At 44.2% G+C, this 18592-nt stretch overlaps 1 protein-coding gene and 1 non-coding gene across 2 annotated transcripts; one reads left to right on the plus strand and one right to left on the minus strand.

Annotated features, from left to right (window-relative positions):
• Positions 1–9298: 9298 nt before the first annotated feature.
• Positions 9299–17865, plus strand: TBPL2 (TATA-box binding protein like 2). The gene is made up of 7 exons (XM_062494981.1): positions 9299–9349; positions 12232–12620; positions 13339–13426; positions 13659–13750; positions 14820–14987; positions 15959–16053; positions 17786–17865. Exons 1-7 carry the CDS (start codon positions 9299–9301, stop codon positions 17863–17865), a joined length of 963 nt encoding a protein of 320 aa, XP_062350965.1.
• On the minus strand, positions 9418–9489 carry TRNAG-UCC (transfer RNA glycine (anticodon UCC)). The gene has a single exon. It is a non-coding gene; the product is annotated as a tRNA-Gly (tRNA).
• Positions 17866–18592: the final 727 nt, after the last annotated feature.

Below are 18592 nucleotides of genomic sequence, written 5' to 3' on the forward strand. Positions count from 1 at the left end.
CACATTAGGCAGCCACTCATGGGGGGAAAGAAAAGGTTTTAAAATGCCACAGGAGCCCCAAGTTATTAGTTTTGTCAGGAATTTTGCTTTCTCAGATCACAGGGAAAAAGTCCTCAGATCTGTGGATTCAGAGGAAGCCCGAGAGAAAGGCAAGCTATGCACTAAGCAGGGCTGTAAGTGGTGGGGGGTGATTATTGTTAATTTAGCATTTTATATAAGAATGTGAGAGATCCTTATCAAAGCCTGAAAAAAACGCCCTGAATGTTTCAACACCTCACTGAATCCAACTAGGAAAAAAAAAATAACAGATGCTGGATTTTCTCTCTCTATTTGCATTAAAATCTTTCATACTGTTTATAATCATGAATCCCTGCAATTGACAGGAAGTTGAAATTAATAGATTATATAGACACATGCCAAAAAATATTTCAACTGCTGCTAAAGAAGGTCACAAAAATGGCTACAATTTTCTTCTCAGAGTAGTCAGCTAGGAGTAACTCCATTATGGAAACTTGAGCTATATGGAAAAAGACTTTTGATCCAATTCAACTGTAAGGGAATAAAAATAAATCTGTCCTAAGCAGCATCTGTCAGCAGAAATGTCACTGGAAACTCTTGCAAGAAGAGTAAAAGCTAATAAAAAAACCAACAATCTAAACCATGACATTGTATGTGAGCACGATGAAAATCCATCAGGCTACTACCAGTCTCCAAATAATCCCCACACTACCACAGTGTAGATATGCTGTTAATTAAATTGAGATGGTCACATTTTGTACTGCTGGAAATCCAACTAATTAAGTGAATTGTTCAAAACTGTTTCAAAGCTCACTGGAAAAAAATATTTATTTATAAACTACATTCACCTTCCATTTCTGGATTCCATCACTGTAACAGAGCACTGGAAACCCCAAAATTTGGTTTGAAACTATACTGCTGAATTTTATCACCCTCAGTATATGACCAAATATGAGCAGCCCCATTAGAGGCCCCCAGACAGCTGAATGCCCATCTTAAATCTTGATTTCTGCCAGTTTCCCTTGAGGCTCTTCAGTCCCCACCTCCCAGCACAGGCCTGACACCAGTCATTCCCAGTTTTTACATTTGCAAAATAAATCACGATGGGAAAATCCCTCTCCTGCCCTCCCCAGGCTGCTGTTCTGTACCAGACACCCAAACCACACCTGTTTCAAGTCAATTGTTATTCCTACACCTGCATCACTGGTTTTAATTACACTTTTTTTTTTCCCCCAAAGAAGTTTGATTTTGACCAAAAAGCAACAGCTTTAGCTGGAAGCACTCACTGTAAAGGAAAACCTATTTGCTATGACTTCACCAGGTCATCAGGTCTGGGCCACAGAGGTGGAATTTAATTTCTAATCTGGAGATCTCAAGGCTTTGGTATCAGATAGAGCTAAAGGGATCACAGGGAAGCTGGACAGAAAAGCAGCTTTCCAAGCAGCACAATAATAACCACGCTTTGAATTCCCATCAGAGTGCTATTTCAAAGCAAGTTCCAAATCATCTTCTTTCTTGGTAGCATCCTAGCAGATGATTTTTCAAGAGTGGACTGTTAATGGTTATTGTTAAGTAAAGCAAATGCAGAAATGACACAGAAGATACCTTGTCTCCTATAAAACACTACCTGCATGGTGGAACAGTGACAGTCCAAATCCTTTTCTCCCATTCATCATTCACAGCATCTCCTCATTATTTATGCTGTTCTACATTAATCTAGGGCAGGTTTTAAATTAATACTCTGCTTCATCAATACCTATGGAATGAAGATATTTCCCTTTGCAAAGAAAAACCTTTGCAACACCAACACGATGTGTCCCACCTGTCGTTCACCTGAAACGCAGCAGGATGGACAGCAAACAGAATATGAAGTGAGAGATGGGGAGAAAAAAGAAATGGAGAGTCAGACAGAGCTCATGCTCTGAAGGTTCTTTCAGCCTGAGTATCAGGTATCCCATGGCTGGAGCAGCTTGCAAGGCTGGCTCAGCATGTTTTCCTCCTGCAGCCAGGGAAGGACATTGATTGAGCTCTGCAAGGCATCACAGGAACATCATGTGTCAGGCTGTGACAAACTTCTAAGGAAGCATGCAGCAAACACCCTGGTAGCCTGTCTGGATAAATCAAAGAGCACAGGAGCCATCCCAGCTGCTCTTGCCACCTCAGAGTAGATGAATATGAAAGTATTTTGTCTGAGGCTTCACAAGGGATGCGTCCACCTGCCTGGAGCAATGAGTGTCACACCAAGGTTCCCAGTTTGCCATCTCTGGTGGTGACACACACTTATGTCCCAAGGGTGGCTGGAGACTTGGAAACGTTCACAAATCCTTAGGTCTGAGGAGACATCCTATTCTCTGGTGCCCCAGGAGATCCAGAAATTCCCAGCAATGTTGCAAACTCACCATGCATCCCTCTGAAAGCTTCTATTTCAGCTCACACCTAAAATGAGCAAATATTCTTCTCTTCACCTATATATCCATTTTTTTTTAATGTAGTAAGCCTCTCACTAGTGAGCCTATAGCTGCCCACATTGTGCCTAGGCTTCTAAGGTACCTAAGGGTTTCTGTCACACTGTTCATAAGGCCTAGGGGACAGAAAGGGTTAAGAATCAACTCAGATTTTCCAGGGAAAACAGAAAAAGGCACCAGAAAAGCCAATTCAACTGATTTTACCTAAAGGGACAAAAGAAGGTTTAGTAGATTCTTTATAAAATGTCAGAGAGAAAAACTTTATTTTCCCACAGGGAAAAGCACACCCATTAACAAATTAGGTGAAAGCTGAGTGAGATGTAAAAGGTCTGAAATTCCTCAATGCCTTTAAACTGTCCGTCTTCACACACTTCATTTATTTTGGACAGCAGCACTGCCCATGCCAATTTGGTAGCAAAGAGAACTGTGAAAATACCTGGGAATTAATGTATTTTTAATGTTAATAAGCAAATCTTAATTGATCTGAGCAACATTATTTGGGTTTTAAAGAACAACCAACTCAGAAATGCAAGCCCATCTGGATTCCTAGTTTTCCTCAGAGCATCACTGAGCAACTCTACCTGAGTGGAAACAGAGTTCAGGAGAGGTACTCTTGCATTTATGAGTTGGATAAATACCCACTGAAGGGAGGCCAAAGCAATCACAGCATTTAATTATTCCTGACAAGTCACATGAAAAAAATAAAATAGTCAAAAAATAACACCTTTGTAATGAAGGGCACTGTGACCAGTGAGCTTCCTCCACAGCCTGCAGATACCAAAAATATAGAAAAATACTCCCTGTAGTATCTTGGATAGCATGGGGGAAATTAAGTCATGTTCCACTTCTAAAGACCAACCATAAAAGCCAAATGGCATAACCTTTTGGAGGGAAACTGCAAAGACAGCAAGGAGGAGGGAGGGAGATCCAAATGGAGTGATGAAGCTGTAACAAAAGGGATCTCAGGCTGGGTTCCTGCTTGACTGGGATGACCATGGAAATGAGATGAAGTGCAGGAGCATGAGGCAGCAGAGCTGGGCACAGACTCCTCCATCACAGCTAAACTAACAGCATTTTTCAGCAGACCACGGGTGAAGGGCTGCAGTGACAGAAACAGGACGGTGTTAACAGTTAATTATGGGCGTTAAAACTACAGAACCATCAAGGCGAGGGGATTGGAGCTTCTGCTGACATCTGGCAGCATTTTGGGGAAGCTTAGTTTCTCCTGAGGTCCTCGTTGATTCACAAGCAATGATTTGCTGACGTTAATTGGAGGAAGAGGTAATGAGAACTGACTAATCACCGAGCTGTGTGCCCTCCAGACTCATTCCAGTGTCAGTCATTATATCTTGCTGATCACTCAGACAAAACTCCGTTTTAGGGGGAATTCAGTGATTGGTCAGCACCCTTCTTTGACTCACTGTATTTGCATTTAGTTGTACAATAATGTGATAAAAACTGTGGTGGTGTCATAGCTCAGCTGACACAGCAGTGAAGGCATCACAGTACATGCTCTAATTCCTGGAGAGCGTGCACTGAAGGTCTGGACATGCTAATGTCACTGCTGGTGTCTCCAATGTGACTGTGACCCCTGCAAACTGAATTACCAGAGCTCTGCCAGGATCTGCTGCGTGCACACCTCTCCTTTTCTGTGCAAACACGCAGGACTGCTATTACTATATTGTTTTTCCAGACAAGGCTTAAAGGATCAGTATTTAATTGCAGCAGTGAGTTCAAGGTATGAGACGCAGTGTTTGCATTAGAGAGATTTGCCACAAAACTTGGAGGGAAACAGAAGGACTTGGATGATCCATCACACACTCACCTCATTTAAATGTAATTCAATTTAGCCAGACCCTTTGGCACAAAAGTGGGAGAGATGACTTAACAAAAAGGACGGAAGAATACTTCTGACCCCAGGTGTCGCATGGATTTGTGTGTGACATTCACAGGGGAGCTGTCCAAGAATTGCAGCTATTCATTGCTAGGCTGCAATTAAGGTGGCAGCCAGTGTCTAAAACCCTCCTCATCCCATTTTCCCCCTTTTCTGGCCACATTTTAAATACAACACAGAATGAAAAATAAAAATAGACTGCTGTGCCCTGCCCCACAGGAGGCTGGGCCAGGATGAGAGCATTTCTATGCAAACAACACACAGAATGCCTTCCTTTAATCAGTTTGTTGCCTGACACAGATAGGAAAATTAAATGAAGTTAACTGTACAGTTTTCAAGTCACCATTCAGCCTTTCAGTTGAGACAGATGACTTCTACATACAGTGCTTCTTCCTCTGGTATTCAGTGGAGAATTTGGCAATCCTCTCTGTGTCTGGTTCTCAGCAATTCTCTGACAAGGGGGCAGTTGGTGTCTCCATTGCACATAATAAGGCTGTAGAAGCCAGAAAAAAATGGCTCTTTTCTAGCCAGTTTACCCCTTTCCCATCTGACAGAAGTGATTTTCTTTCCTAATCCAAAAGCCAATACACCCTGGTCTCTGCCAGTGAGCACAGCAGGCACAGGCATTAGCACACAAATGCTCAGGGTCCACTAATGGTTGCAGAAAGCATAAAATTCCCCCATTAGTGCCCTTCTCAGGGAATAAGAGAACCCCAGTTTAACCAGGGCAAACAGGCAGCCTTACCACTGTGTTATTTGGACTGAATCATCTGCTCCAAGGTGGAGCACAGAGCACTAGGGGGTAAATGGTAAGTTACAGTCCTTTCCATCACCCAGCAAACCTGGGAAATTACACTGGACTCTGGCTCAACTTCCAACCATTGTAATCTCACTTCTGCCAGAGGGTTACTGCTGATTTACACCGGTCAAGTTAGACCCAGATATCAACTCTAACGGACCTGACTCTGTCCATGTTTACACCAGCACAACCTGATGATGACACTAAATAATTCACAATTAAAAGCCAAATTAATCACTATTACTCTGTGAGTAGTCATGGCAACTTCTTTCCTTCCCTAGCAATAAATCCAGTATCTGCTGATACTGCCAGGCATTGATCAGGTCTGGAATGGAGAATTACAGGACAGATAAGTATGAGGGCGATGGTCACACTTGTCAGACCAAAGGCACTCCAGCATCTCTCTCTGTGTTGCCTTTTGTGCTGCAGGCATTTCTCAAGAGCTTTTCCAACTCCAGGCAGATCCTTCCCTCCCACTGACTTCACTGCAGCTCACCTGCTCCTCTCCCTGACCCTTTCCAGGGTCCCTCTCAGCACCTCACTCCATTTACATCCCTGACATAATGGAAATGAAGGCACAGGGACCAAAGCAAAGCTAAATCACACAGAAGGAACAACCTCTGCAACAAGACTTGGATTCTGCTGTTGACAGAGGAGCGCTGGCTCCTGGACTAATTAGAAAGTGCTGAATTTGGAGGCATCTTGTGCATAATATATTGTTTTTTCCTTGAAACACAGTCCAGCTCTCAGTTGCTCTTCTACATGCTCCAAAGGCAGAGGTTTAACGCTGCAGGCAGCAAGGGCACCAGGAGATAGAAGCTACACCTGAGGCAAGCTACACTCTTCTGAGACAATTACACATATAAAGGTTTAGCATAAAGCTCAGGAGAGCAGAAAGCAGAACACTGTCAGTCACAAGCTTTTAATTCTGAAAGTGGCTCCTAAAAAAGATAAAATAAAGCCAAACCAGATTATCCAACTTCAAAGCAAGCAGCAAGGCATTTAGGGCATGCTAGAATAGAATGCAGCTGTGCAAAGCGTTGATGAATTAAACAGGTAGAGATTTCTTAATGACTTACTCCTTGTCCTTTCCAGGTTTTTGGAAGTCTCCTGTGATTAGCCCCATCCCCTGACGAGACTGCAGCATCCAGGTGATACAGCAGTGGCTGCTACAGAAATGCTTAAGAGGCTGATCCAGGCATGCTATCGGGAGCTCTGTGGAACACTCTTCCCTAATTAGTTACCCAAGGAAGAGTGATACTGAATGACTCTTACAAAGGATACACAAAGCACTTACTGTTGTGCTAATCATCAACTTTCTAAGTAAAATTAACCAATTTGCTAATTAAGGCTCATGACAATTCATCTTTACAGTAACTGCACTGAGTGATTCATCACCTGGTCACCAACATGGGGAAGGGCTCCTCCAGCAGCTGCTTCCCTGCTCTGAGCAGTCTTGCCATGACTCACTCGGGCGGGGATCTGAATGGCTGCTGCTTTCCAGAGGAATTTAAAAGGTGGGGAGGAAAAAACGGGAGGGAAGGGGGGAAAAAGGGGGGTTTGAGAGAGAAGTAATTTTTTTTTTAAATTGGCATGGGAAAAATAGTTGCCTTTTCTAACATTGTTAGACTTGGATGATCAGAAATTAAGCAGGTAGGTCTCATGAGTTCTAAGTGGTACATTTTGCATTAATATCTGTCCAACTCATGACAGAGGTCAGTCTCCTGCTGAAGAAGGAAGGAGCAGAGAGGGAGTGATGCCTCTGCTGACTAAGAAGTTGTGAGGCTGAGGGCAAAAGCCCAGGGATTTGGTGTCTCTTGCTCACTGGAACACTGCTCCCTGGACCTCCCACCACATGGGCCTTCACTCCTTGGGGCTCCCCATCACTGCACACCTCCCTCATGGAGCCTCCCCCACTGGGCAGATGCCCAGCTTGGAAGAGGAGGCTGCGAGCACAGAGCTCTCCTGAGGCACAGCTACACCGGCTCTCCTTTGGGTAGCAGCTACAAAACCCTTCCCCTACAGCAAAGCAACCCTGAAAGCTTGAACTGCATGCACAGTGTGACTCTTGGCTCCTCAGATGATCTCTCATCTTTCTAAACATCTTCCCTTCTTCAAATGGGTAAACAATCTTTCACCCATTCAACCTGAGACACCAAACGCCATGACTCACCCAAAATCTCAACACTTTCTTGTGCCCCTGCCATTTGTCCTTATTCCAGGCAAGAAAAAAACCACCAGTATCAAGAGATTTGTATTTTATGTTCCTCTCTGATGTATCCTTACTCACTTGAACACCATAATCTGACCTTCTGTATCTCAGGTGCAGAAAATGCAGACAAATCCATTCCCAGGAGATGCAGGATAGACACAGGGGGTTCTGCAAAGAAGGATTAATTAGCTGAGGAAATTCACAGTGCTACAGCTTCAATGCTACAGGCAGGGCCACACCAGGGGAGCCCCAGGAGCACCTCTGACTGCCCAATTTAAGCACAGCAATAGTGCCACACACTGGGGAGGCATCAACCTCCTGGCTCCCCGAGATGTCACTGCAAGGGCAATGCTCAGCACAATCCCTCAATTCAATGATTTCTGCGGGCAGGGCAGGCCCATTTTGTCAGGAAGCAGCTGTGAGAGCTGGGCTTGCATTGCTGGTGGGAGCAGAGCCCCAGCACCTCATCTTGTGCCCACACAGGCAGCTGAGACCATGGAGCTGTCTGTAAGCACCCCAATCACCTGCCAGCCCTACATGGGACATTTTAGATTTAACCCTCCTGAGAGATTTAGATTTAACCTCCTGAGCTGACCCAAGCTAGGTCCACCAGCCTCCCTAATTCAAAGTACAACCTAATTTGCCTCCTGGGTTCTGCAGGACAGGCCATGTGATGTAAATCAACCTGCTTCAGGCTGGATTTTTCTGGGGCTGGGAGGAGTTGGCAGCTTTTATTACTCACTTGTAAGGCAAGTCCCAGAAATACCACGAACAAGCCCAGCAGGCTGGCTGAGGAGGGAAGGATGCTCATCAGCCATGTTCCTTGGATAAAGGGCACTAATCTAAACCTTTGCACCTCTGGGACACTGAGAAGAGCCTGGCAGCACCTCCCAAACCCCTGCTGCATATCTGAGTTTTGACATCTTCTTCCAAAGGGTTTTATCAGCTCAACTTGCTGCTGTTTGTCAGTGAATCTCACAGCAGAGTCCTGTCTGGCAGAGCAACAGGTGCAGTGATCATGACAGCCAGCACATCCACCAGCCCAGGCAGGTACAGGGACGTGTTCCCAGCTGTGCCCCCACAGAAATCCATCCAGCCAGCCAGCCATCCATCCATCCATCACCACACAGCAACAGGACAGGAGAGAAGGAACAAGTCAGCCAAGAACTGCTGGCACAGACTCAAGTAGTGCCCAAGCCAAACTGTGTCAGCAGTGTGAGACTCCCACAGCATCCATCAACCAGGCACAATATGAGCTCCTTCCTGGGAACGTGCTGCTTCACAGCGAGACATGGGGAGAGGGAGTGGCCCTAAATCATCACTTACAGAAGTACACTCCAGAGGGGAAATTCCTGCACAGGGAGGACAGTGAATGTAAAGAGTAAAGGCTTCTCCCCGCCCTCCCTAAGCAGTATTAGCTAGCCCAATTGAGAGTAAACCAGTTAATCTCAATGCCTTCAGTTTGAAGTTTACACTTTTGGCTGCCGGGGCTCCTCTCAAAGGACCAAATGTGCCTCATTGCACTCGATGAGGCAGGTGGGAGAAATTAAGGGGCACACGACACTTGCTAAAAAGCATCATCTGTGCAAGGTCTAAACTACAGGTTCAACTCCATTTTTCTTCAACCCTGCAGAGGAAAGCAGGCTCAGAGGAGGACAGGTTGTGGTTTTAGTTTCCCGTAAAGCACACGAGAAGAGCACCCTGATTTCTCTAGTCCTGCAGGATGGGGAAAACCCTCTCAGATAACCGTGCAGGCAGACGAGAGGCTCCAAGGCTGCTTGATGAAGGCAAAACTCCCAGCTGTGACGGGCTCTGTTCCCTGACAAGCCGCACGTGGCCCCTCTGCTGACCCTGGGGATTAAAAGTGAGACCAGAGGAGGGGCCGGGTGTTTGTGTTGGTGGCTGTACCCATGGAGGGTCCGTCACCGCTGGAGAGGTACCTGGAGAGCTACAGCGGGCAGGTAAGGGAGGAAAGGAAAATAACACTCAGGGGGGAAGGGAGAAAAAAAGAAAGTAAGCAAAACAAAGCTGCGTTGGCCGGGAATCGAACCCGGGTCAACTGCTTGGAAGGCAGCTATGCTCACCACTATACCACCAACGCTGTGCTGAGTGCGAACCCGCGGCTGCGCCTCAACTGCGTTATCACCGCACTCCTGCCGGGCTGAGCCCAAAATTCTGCTGTTCCGGGGGATTCCTCCCTGTCCTGGAGCTGCCCGGAGTATGGAGGAGCTTTCTGGAGCGAGAGGTCGCTCTTGCTACCTGTAAGAAGGATGATGCGGCTGCGTTCAAACTCTTTTGCGGTGGGATGCTGCTTGCGACCGTCAGCCCGGGCGCTCGTGGGGGTGGGCACTGAGAGGGCAGGAGGCTCGCATCTCCTCGTTCTGGTTAGTAAATGGCTGCAAAAATTCATTATTTTGGTATTTAGAACGATCTCAGGTGGTTGTAGGAACAACTGCACCTGAGGAGAGGGTTGCATTTCACAGCTGAGCATCATGGTTACTCGGGACAAAACTTCTTTACATCCTGCTGTAAGCTACTTTTCGGTCCATAAAACAGGCTCAGCACAAGCTGTTTAAATCCACTGACCGCCCTGTGGTACTGGGTAAAGCCCTCTGAATGTGGTCTCAAAAAGTATACAATGTGGTGAGGTATAATACAGCTTTTACAAATGCTAGTGAGCTTTTTGTATTTCAGATTTGCTAGGACAAGTGATAATAGCAGATGTATGCTATCACTGCAGGGAGGAAAAAAAAGAATCCAAGTCTGTTGCTTAAGGCAGCCGGGTTTGATTTGTGTCTACCTGAGTTGCAGGGATTTCTGCAGTGGAAGTGAAAAAGGCTGTTTCCCCTCGAGCTGCCCCAAACCAAGGGCTCTCAGACAGGATCCGTGTGTGAAATCTCGTCCCTGGCGCTGCTGGGAGATGTCCAAAGCGATGCAGTTGGTGGGGCCTTGGTGAAGTTAATTAACCCAGAGTCTATAGCAATAACCCTTGGCAGCCAGCCCAATGCAAACATGGTCTTACTGCCCTTTCACAGCCTCGGAGCATCTGTCTGACATGAAGGAAATATTCCCCAGCACTTAACCCTATCAGGGCTTTCCCTCACACCTCTTAGGTACAAACCTGGTCAGAAAGGAAAACTTGCTTTCTGTTTGTACCTGCTCTGTGTAATTTACTTTTTGAAAACTTTACAGCTGTGTGATACTTCCAGCCTCATTTCTCCACTCATTTCTTCACCAGCTTCTTCAAGATATGGCACAACTAGCTGTGGTTGTTTGTTTGTGGATGGATTTTTTACTGTTATTTCTTTGATGCCCATTAGTATGATGCAAGTAGCCTCATAGGGAGCTTTTTGTATCATTTTCTCTCCATTGTGGTTCATTCAAAACCTTCCTAATGAGCTCCAGTATAGCTAATCCTTAGTCCACTGGAATTCTTGCAGAGACTGTGACTTCCTTCCCTTGCTGCTGACTTGAAAAATACTTGAAAATATTCGTCTAAAATAAATACATTTTTGTGTTTCCATATTTTATTTGCAACTGTTAATGACATGCTTGACCCCTTTTTTTCTAAAGGGTGAAGGAGTACCTAGAGTTATTCAACAGCACCCGGCCTCACCAGATCTTCTGTGGGGCTCTGTATCTAGAAAGCAGTTTTGAATATAAGTGTTGGCAATGCTTTCCTGATTGTATCTGTATTCAGGCTAGTGAGGGTTCTCTGGGAGGATGTGTCACTTTATCAGAGTTTTCCAAGTGTCTGCAGGCAAATATACTGCAAAGCAGGAGCAGAGATCTCCTACATGTGCATGGTTGGCTTGCCAAGTGAGCTGACTAGAAGAGAGCAGCACTAGCTGAGGGCTGGGAAGCATTGATCTGGAAATCCTGTTCCTGCTGGAGGTCAGGCAGTTGCTGCCAACTCGGGGGCCTCAGTTTTATGCACCATTCCCTGTTCTGATTTGTGCTTGGACTTTTCAAGTCCTCCTGGCTCTTGAACTTTAAAATGCCTGATTAAACACAAAACCTCTTGTATGGATTCTTTAGCCCAAGCTGTCACCTGCTGTGGATGTTGGCAGAAACTACCTACAGAAAGAAGTTTAAGTACCAATGGAGAGGGAGTAAATCCTGTCCTGAAACTCTTGCCTCGTCGACGTGATGATGAGCTTTAAACAGCTTTTAATAATAAATAGTTGATAAAGGAGGACATTAGTATGGAAGAGTTTATTGCAGGTGTCTTGTGTGTTTGGTGCAGGGCAGGATGCTGGTTCTGCTGACTGTGGTGAGGCTTTTTTTTTAGTCCCAAGTTTTCACCTATAGCTTCAATCAGGCTGGTGGCCCCCAGGAGCTGAGGAATGAACTGCTGCTGGTTCTGTGAGCTGCTGCCCTCTGTTGCACAAAGCAACGCTGACAATGTCTCCTCCTAGCAGGGAGAGGAAATGGGATAATGTACAGAATGAGAGATAAAGACAGCCAGAAAATGCTGTCTGTCTTCCTTGGAAAAACTCATGAGTGTGATGATGTAATTGTGTGCATGGCTGAGGTGTGACAGTGGCTGTGAAGGGTGAAGTGGCAGTGCTGTACCTGCATTTCTCAATTTGTGCTATCCCAGGAGTTCTCTAGAATGCCCATGGACTGTGGTGGGAAAATGCATTATACAAGCTGCCTGGATTTTTATACACTCACAGAGAAGCAAAGGACACCCTTTCAGTCTTAAAACTAGCCTTTGTTAAAATATATATTGGGGAAAAATATTGAAACTTCTAAATTGAAGATTAATCTTAATTTATTCTCCCAGTTACAGTAAATGTTTTAATACAAGACCCTTAATGTCACTTTTTCTTAATTCAAGGATGACTTCTCCACTAGTCCTCAACTGTTCACTCCTATGAGCCCTTATGATTTAGAACTTCCAATTCAAACAGCTTCCCAGTTAAGTCAGTCCAAGGAGTTCCTTACAGACTTCTCCTCCGTGGATCTCAGCTTTCTCCCAGATGTCACCCAAGATAACAAAGAACAAAACCTCTCTGAGGATGGTCACAAAACACAAAAAGAGCTCGATGGGTCACTACCAAGTAACGAGGACAGTGGTGTTCTCATGGATGAAAGCAGCTTGTCACATCCAGATGCAGCTCAGCCATCTCCTGAAGCATCTGGCGTGTGTCCTCCCCTGACTCCAATGACTCCACTGACCCCAGTGACATCTGCTTCAGAAAGTTCTGGAATAGTCCCTCAGCTACAGTAAGTTCTGTATTATTTATGTAGCCCAAACCATAGTCAGAGTTTAGCTTAAACTGCAAGGTGTTGCTCTGACTTTTCACTTGGAGAATGTAGCAAGAGTGGCGTGGTCCTAAATAAGCCAAAAAATTCCAGGAGCAGTTGATCCTCTTGAAGGGGAGAGGTGAGGAAAATTAACTGACAATACTGGACAAAAATATGAAGATACTTGAAAAGGATGATTTCTTCCAGGAAGTAGAATGTGAAGGATAACAGCAGACTCTAGGGGTTTAAAGATATGGCTCTGCTTTTTCAAAAGGAGAAACAGAACTGAATGTGAGAAACTCTGGCCTCCTTAAAGATGCTGTCCTATCTAGGATAGAGCATTTCTGTAACAGTTTATACCTGTAGAAAATAGCCCACCCTTACCTACCTTAGGTGCTATAGTAACTCTAAATAGTCAGTAATAGTTCAATCCAAAGCTGTGAAAGGCTTCAGTAATGCAGTTTTTTGGAAGATTCACAGACTAATAATTTTTCTATCTCAGAGTGCAGTTTTGGGATTGAATTACTTAAGTTTTGCCAGAAGTAGCTTAATGCTAGAGTGGGGAAGAGATGGGCAGGAAATCAGTTGATGGTAATTATTAATTAGAATGTGACTCCACACTAAGCCAATACTGCTGGAGGCTTGGCTCTGCAGTAGCGGGGTTTTGCAATGAGAAAATTCTTCCCTCGTTCCTCAGGAATATCGTGTCAACTGTAAACTTGGCTTGTAAACTGGATCTGAAGAACATAGCTCTGCATGCCAGAAATGCGGAGTATAACCCAAAGGTAAATCTTGGACTCAGTTTTACCCTCACTTCCCTTTCTTAGAGCTGAAGGATCCCAACGGTCCTGTAGTCTTAACTCTCTTGCTCCTAGGTGGGTGGAAAAGAATTTTAGGGCGGTAAAGAAACACTTAAAAAGCAAATATGTGTTGTGACAAGCTTTAAAAGTGTTCACTGTTCCAAGACTGAACAGAAATACAGCTAAATTCTTGTCAGATCCTTCTTTGAATTTGTAGAGGTTTGCTGCTGTGATCATGAGAATCAGGGAACCACGAACAACAGCCCTCATCTTCAGTTCAGGAAAAATGGTCTGCACAGGAGCAAAAAGGTATTTTTCTGTTTTTTTCCCTTCCCTCTAAAGGTCTGGGTCTTGTAGCTATGCATACATTCTGATGGAGAATGTCTGAAAAGTCTTGTTTAAACATCTAGCAAAGGACTAAGTGCAAGAAAAAGTTGAGCACTGATATTGAAAAATCTTGCTTTCTTCATGATGAAGAAAGCAATTTCTGAACTGTGTACTTCTGTCCCTGAATTTAGCTTGAGCTGAGCAGACATCAGTAGAAAAGCTGCTAACATTCACAGAAATTAAGGGATTATTTGCATTTCTCACTGATTTTTAAAGTGTTTAGGACATAACTTGTGTCTGTCAAGTCTCTCTTCAGTGCCTGTGTTCACTAGTCAGCACATCTGCCTCTAGAGGAAATGGGAATTGGGGAAAGCAAAAGTTTATTTCTGTACTGTTAAGCCTTTTCCCCCTGAAGTCCAGCAGAGACTGCCTTGGTTTTTATATCCCAAAACAATCAATCAGAATTAATTAATTCATTCTTAAGAGACCACTTCTCCAGCCCCTACCACCACCCCAGGTAGGTGATTGTACTGGTGATTGCACTCTAACTCCTGGATCAGCACTGAGAAGCTGTTTTGAGGAACTGAGAAACCTCTCAAAAGGGGAACTGCTGAGTGATGAAACATTTCCAGTGTGTTCAACCAGATCACAGGAAGGTGAATAAACAATTCCCTTATTCCTTCTAGCTCCTTGCAGCAGTTCTGGGGATGGAGCCTTGCTATTTTGAGTGGCAGGATCTCTTTTTCTGGAGTGCAGATAAGTACAGTGGGGGCTATAAACTGAATTCCACCTCAAGAGCAGAGGAAAGCACTAATAAAAGTTGATTTTTTTTTTTCACTTTGCTCTGCCTTCAGAGAAAAGCCCCATCCCTGGCAGCGTCCAAGGCCAGGTTGGACGGGGCTTGGAGCAACCTGGGATAGTCAAAGGGTGTCCCTGCTCATGGCAGGGGTTGGAACAGGATGGCCTTTAGGATTCCTTCCAGCACCAACCATTCTGGGATTCCATGATTTGAGGGCTGTTTGGGGATTTCAATAAAGGTTTTTTCCTTTAGTGAAGAGCAGTCAAGGCTGGCAGCCAGGAAATACGCACGGGTGGTGCAGAAGCTCGGCTTCCCTGCCAAATTCTTGGACTTCAAGATCCAGAATATGGTGGGGAGCTGTGATGTGAGGTTCCCCATCCGGCTGGAAGGCTTGGTTCTCACCCACCAGCAGTTCAGCAGGTATGAGGAAATCAGGTACAGCCCTCTGCACCTCACAGCAGGGTCTGCAGCTGCTTGAGCCTGGTCCGTGCCTTTGCTCCACTGTGGACTTTTAATACCAAGGTAGCTTCTTAATTCCCAGCAAAGCAGATTCCTGTCTGCAAGGGATAAGGTTTCCAATCTTCAGGCATGAAGCCAAAACTCATTTTCAAAATACAGAATTGCAGCTATATTGTTTTTCTGGGATATTGTTTTGGTTCTGTTTGGATGTTTTTAGCCAGGAATTGAAAGTAAAGCTGTAGCTGAGTGATGGGCATGTTGTGCTTGTGAAATCAGCTTGTTCAAAACTAGATATTGCCATCAGGAAAGGATGATTTCATCAGTGACAAAACTAAAATTCAGTTGTCTTTCATTAGCACTGCATCTAATAGTTTGCATTTCATTTAGGAACAAGATATATATTAAATATTTATGTTGGCTGTTAATGTTGTCTTGCACAAGATAAGGGCTCTTTGCAGACTAGGCAGGATTTCTTGTGAGGATGTGGAGGTCCTGGCGCAGGGTGCCCAGAGAAGCTGTGGCTGCCCCTGGATCCCTGGAAGTGTCCAAGGCCAGTCTGGACAGGGCTTGGAGCAACCTGGGATAGTGGAAGGTGTCCCTGCCCATGGCAGAGGTGGAATTGGATGATTTTCAAGGCCCCTTCCAACTCAGGCCATTCCGTGGTTTGAGGACTGTTTGAAGAGCACGATAAAGGTTCCAGTGGTATGACAAATCAGAGGTGGCTCACAAGTCTTTAAAAGTCAGCATGAAGATCCCCCACCAGCTCCAGCTGGGTTTAACAGGTTTCTCTTCAAGGTGTCCAAAGCCTGACCTGCCTTTTGCAGGTCAGGTGGTTAATTAACCTATTGTTACTGTAATTAAAGAGCACTTTATTAATACAATACTGAAACAGCATTTGCATTTTATTAATCTTACCTGCTTGCTTTGAACAGCTATGAACCTGAACTATTCCCTGGCCTGGTTTATAGGATGGTCAAACCAAGGATAGTGCTGCTTATCTTTGTGTCTGGAAAAGTTGTACTGACTGGTAAGTGGTGCCTCTCTATATCTGTAGCCCACTGCTACTTTACTTCGAGAGAGCATTTAAATTAAACATCAACTAAAAATCAGTATCTTGTCACTCAGGGATCTTTTTAATGGCTGCTGCAGCTTACCTGTGTTTTCTGCAGATAACATCAGTATTGTTGCACTAGAGTCTTGTATTGTTTCATCTATAGAGTCTCAGATTTCCATGTTAAGTATTTTTTTTTTTTATTCAAAGCTTGATGCCACGTGCCAATGCAGAGGATGCAAACAGGAGGCTGACATGCCAACAACTACTCAGGCACTTAAATAGGACCCTCACAATAAGCAATTTAAAATTGCTTGGACAGGAAACAAACTTCTTGAAACACTTCACTGACAACATTTAGTAGGGATTATCAGAGGAAAGGGTGGAGATCTAAGAGCTTGTTCCAGACTGATTGGCAAAATAATCGTGAGGCAAAAGCCTTGCTGAGTCAGTGTGCTCAGCAGATACCTGTACCTCAGATCCCAGGTCAAAAACAGTGAATTCCTGAACTCCTGGCACATTATTTTTGTGAAGCTCATTAAAATGCTTGTATTCACAAGTACTGAAATGTAAATGCTGCTTGCTTCTGGAAGCTCTGAATGCAGTATTCATATTCATAACACAGTTTTGAGACATGTGGAAGGCAAGAGAAGTGCCTGCCTGAGCCAGAGATTCTCACAGCCCTAAGTCAGGAATGAGCTCAGCAAACTGAAGGATGGGGCACACAGGAAAAAACTTAAATGCTTCCCCTTCCAATGTCCACAATTTTCTTAGGTCCAGTGAAATTATACTGGTCAGTAAAACCATACTGGTCAGTTCCATTCCACTGATGCTTGCATTTTTTGGGGTACCCTAATTGTAATACCCTTGCTTCAGGGCCTGCTGCACACAATTCTGTAAGGACTGGGCCCAGCTGTAATGAAAAAACTGAATTTGCTGAGCTGTAAGGAGGGTGTTTTTTTGTTTTTTTTTTTTCTGAAGCAAGAAAGAAACTTTACTTTTGAAAGTAAAAGTTGTGGTAAGGCAGATGAATTATTCATATCCAAGTGGGGACATGAGAAAAGGTTTACACATTCAGCCTGAGCAGGGATTAACTCCACTTTTAGTTCATTTAAATGCAGTTTTCTTTGTTGGACCAGCATGAGTGGTGTTGCTGGCAGGGAATGTTCCTGCCTATTGCAATGCAGTTTGTGTGCAAGACTTGGTATTAAATACTTGTTTACAGTACCACAGAAAGGGATTTGAAATCTAAGGTGTCTTAATACATAGCTTAAAATTAAAATTGCTTCTCAGAGCTGGAGAAGGAACATGGAACAACTCCTAGTATGAAATAAAGGCCTTTTACTTCGTTTCTACCTTTCCACTCACCTTATGAACAGGCAGAGCTGCTGTTCTTAAGCAGATAACACCATGGTGGTGTTCAGTTGCTTTTTTTTCTTTCTTCAAAGCCAATAGTTTTGCACCTGTCAAGAGCAGAAAATTGCTGTTTTGGTTCCACAGATTAAACAAAACTAGTCTTAAAGCCTAAGCAAGCTAGAAATTGTTCTTTGAGGTAGCAGATAGAAATTCTGCCTTTAATAATAAGGTGCTCTCAATCTCCTGGGTTTCTTTACAGTTTGTAATGTTACTGGGTTTAAAATGCATCCAGTTATTCACAGCACTCTGTTAATTCATGGGATTTTTTTTTTTTTTCTTAATGTCCATTTAGGAGCAAAAACCCGTTCTGAAATCTATGAGGCATTTGAGAACATCTACCCCATTTTAAGAGGTTTCAAGAAACCATCGTGACACGGCTCACAAAGCAATCCAGAGTAACACCTGGGTCTGTGTTGCTGTGCATGGAACAGAAGCCAAGGGGATTCCTGGACCCAGTTGTGGAGCTGGGGATTATAAAGTAAATTACTCGTTTCTGATTGTTAGGCATGCTGATGCCCTTCTATAGTTTGTGAGATGTTCTTTTCTTTCTGATTATCTGTCAGTAATCCATCTGAATTCTGACAACTTTTGTCAAGTTTAAACACTTGATAAATGAATGCACTTTCAACAGAATGTGTATTAAGGTGGCACTTAAAAATATTTTGTGATAGAAGCCATGTGTTTCTTTCCCTGTTGAACAGGTGACTCCACTAAGCACTTCAAACTGGTTTAATCAAAATACTCAGCTCTAAGTGTCCTGAATTTTTCCTACAGTGTTGTAGCTTCATGTTTAAGCTCCACATATATAACATGCTTATAAAATCCTCCATGAGTTGATTTTGGTGTTTAGAAGACATGTACTGAAGTCACTCTGATCCCACTGGCTGGGTAAACTGTTGTGTGTGATGGTAGAGGATTTTCTTTCACAGAGAAGACACTTCAGGTCCTGACTGCCAGGACATGGCTAGAAAATCTGTGGGTGGAGGGGTAACTAACTCAATTATCTCATTTGGCATGGCACAAGTTAGATTTTTAACTAAATGGTACCCACTTGTATTACTGAAGTTCCCTCAGATGATGGGAGCTCAGTGCAGACAAA

The sequence above is a fragment of the Cinclus cinclus genome, chromosome 6, assembly GCF_963662255.1.
Source record: "Cinclus cinclus chromosome 6, bCinCin1.1, whole genome shotgun sequence".
NCBI lineage: Eukaryota > Metazoa > Chordata > Aves > Passeriformes > Cinclidae > Cinclus > Cinclus cinclus.

Coding starts and splice junctions, on each gene's coding strand:
- TBPL2 (XM_062494981.1), top strand. CDS start 9,299: ATGGAGGGTCCGTCACCGCTGGAGAGGTACCTGGAGAGCTACAGCGGG. Junction 13,427..13,658: donor ATGCGGAGTATAACCCAAAG/GTAAATCTTGGA, acceptor TTGAATTTGTAG/AGGTTTGCTGCTGTGATCAT. Junction 13,751..14,819: donor GTCTGCACAGGAGCAAAAAG/GTATTTTTCTGT, acceptor TTTTTCCTTTAG/TGAAGAGCAGTCAAGGCTGG.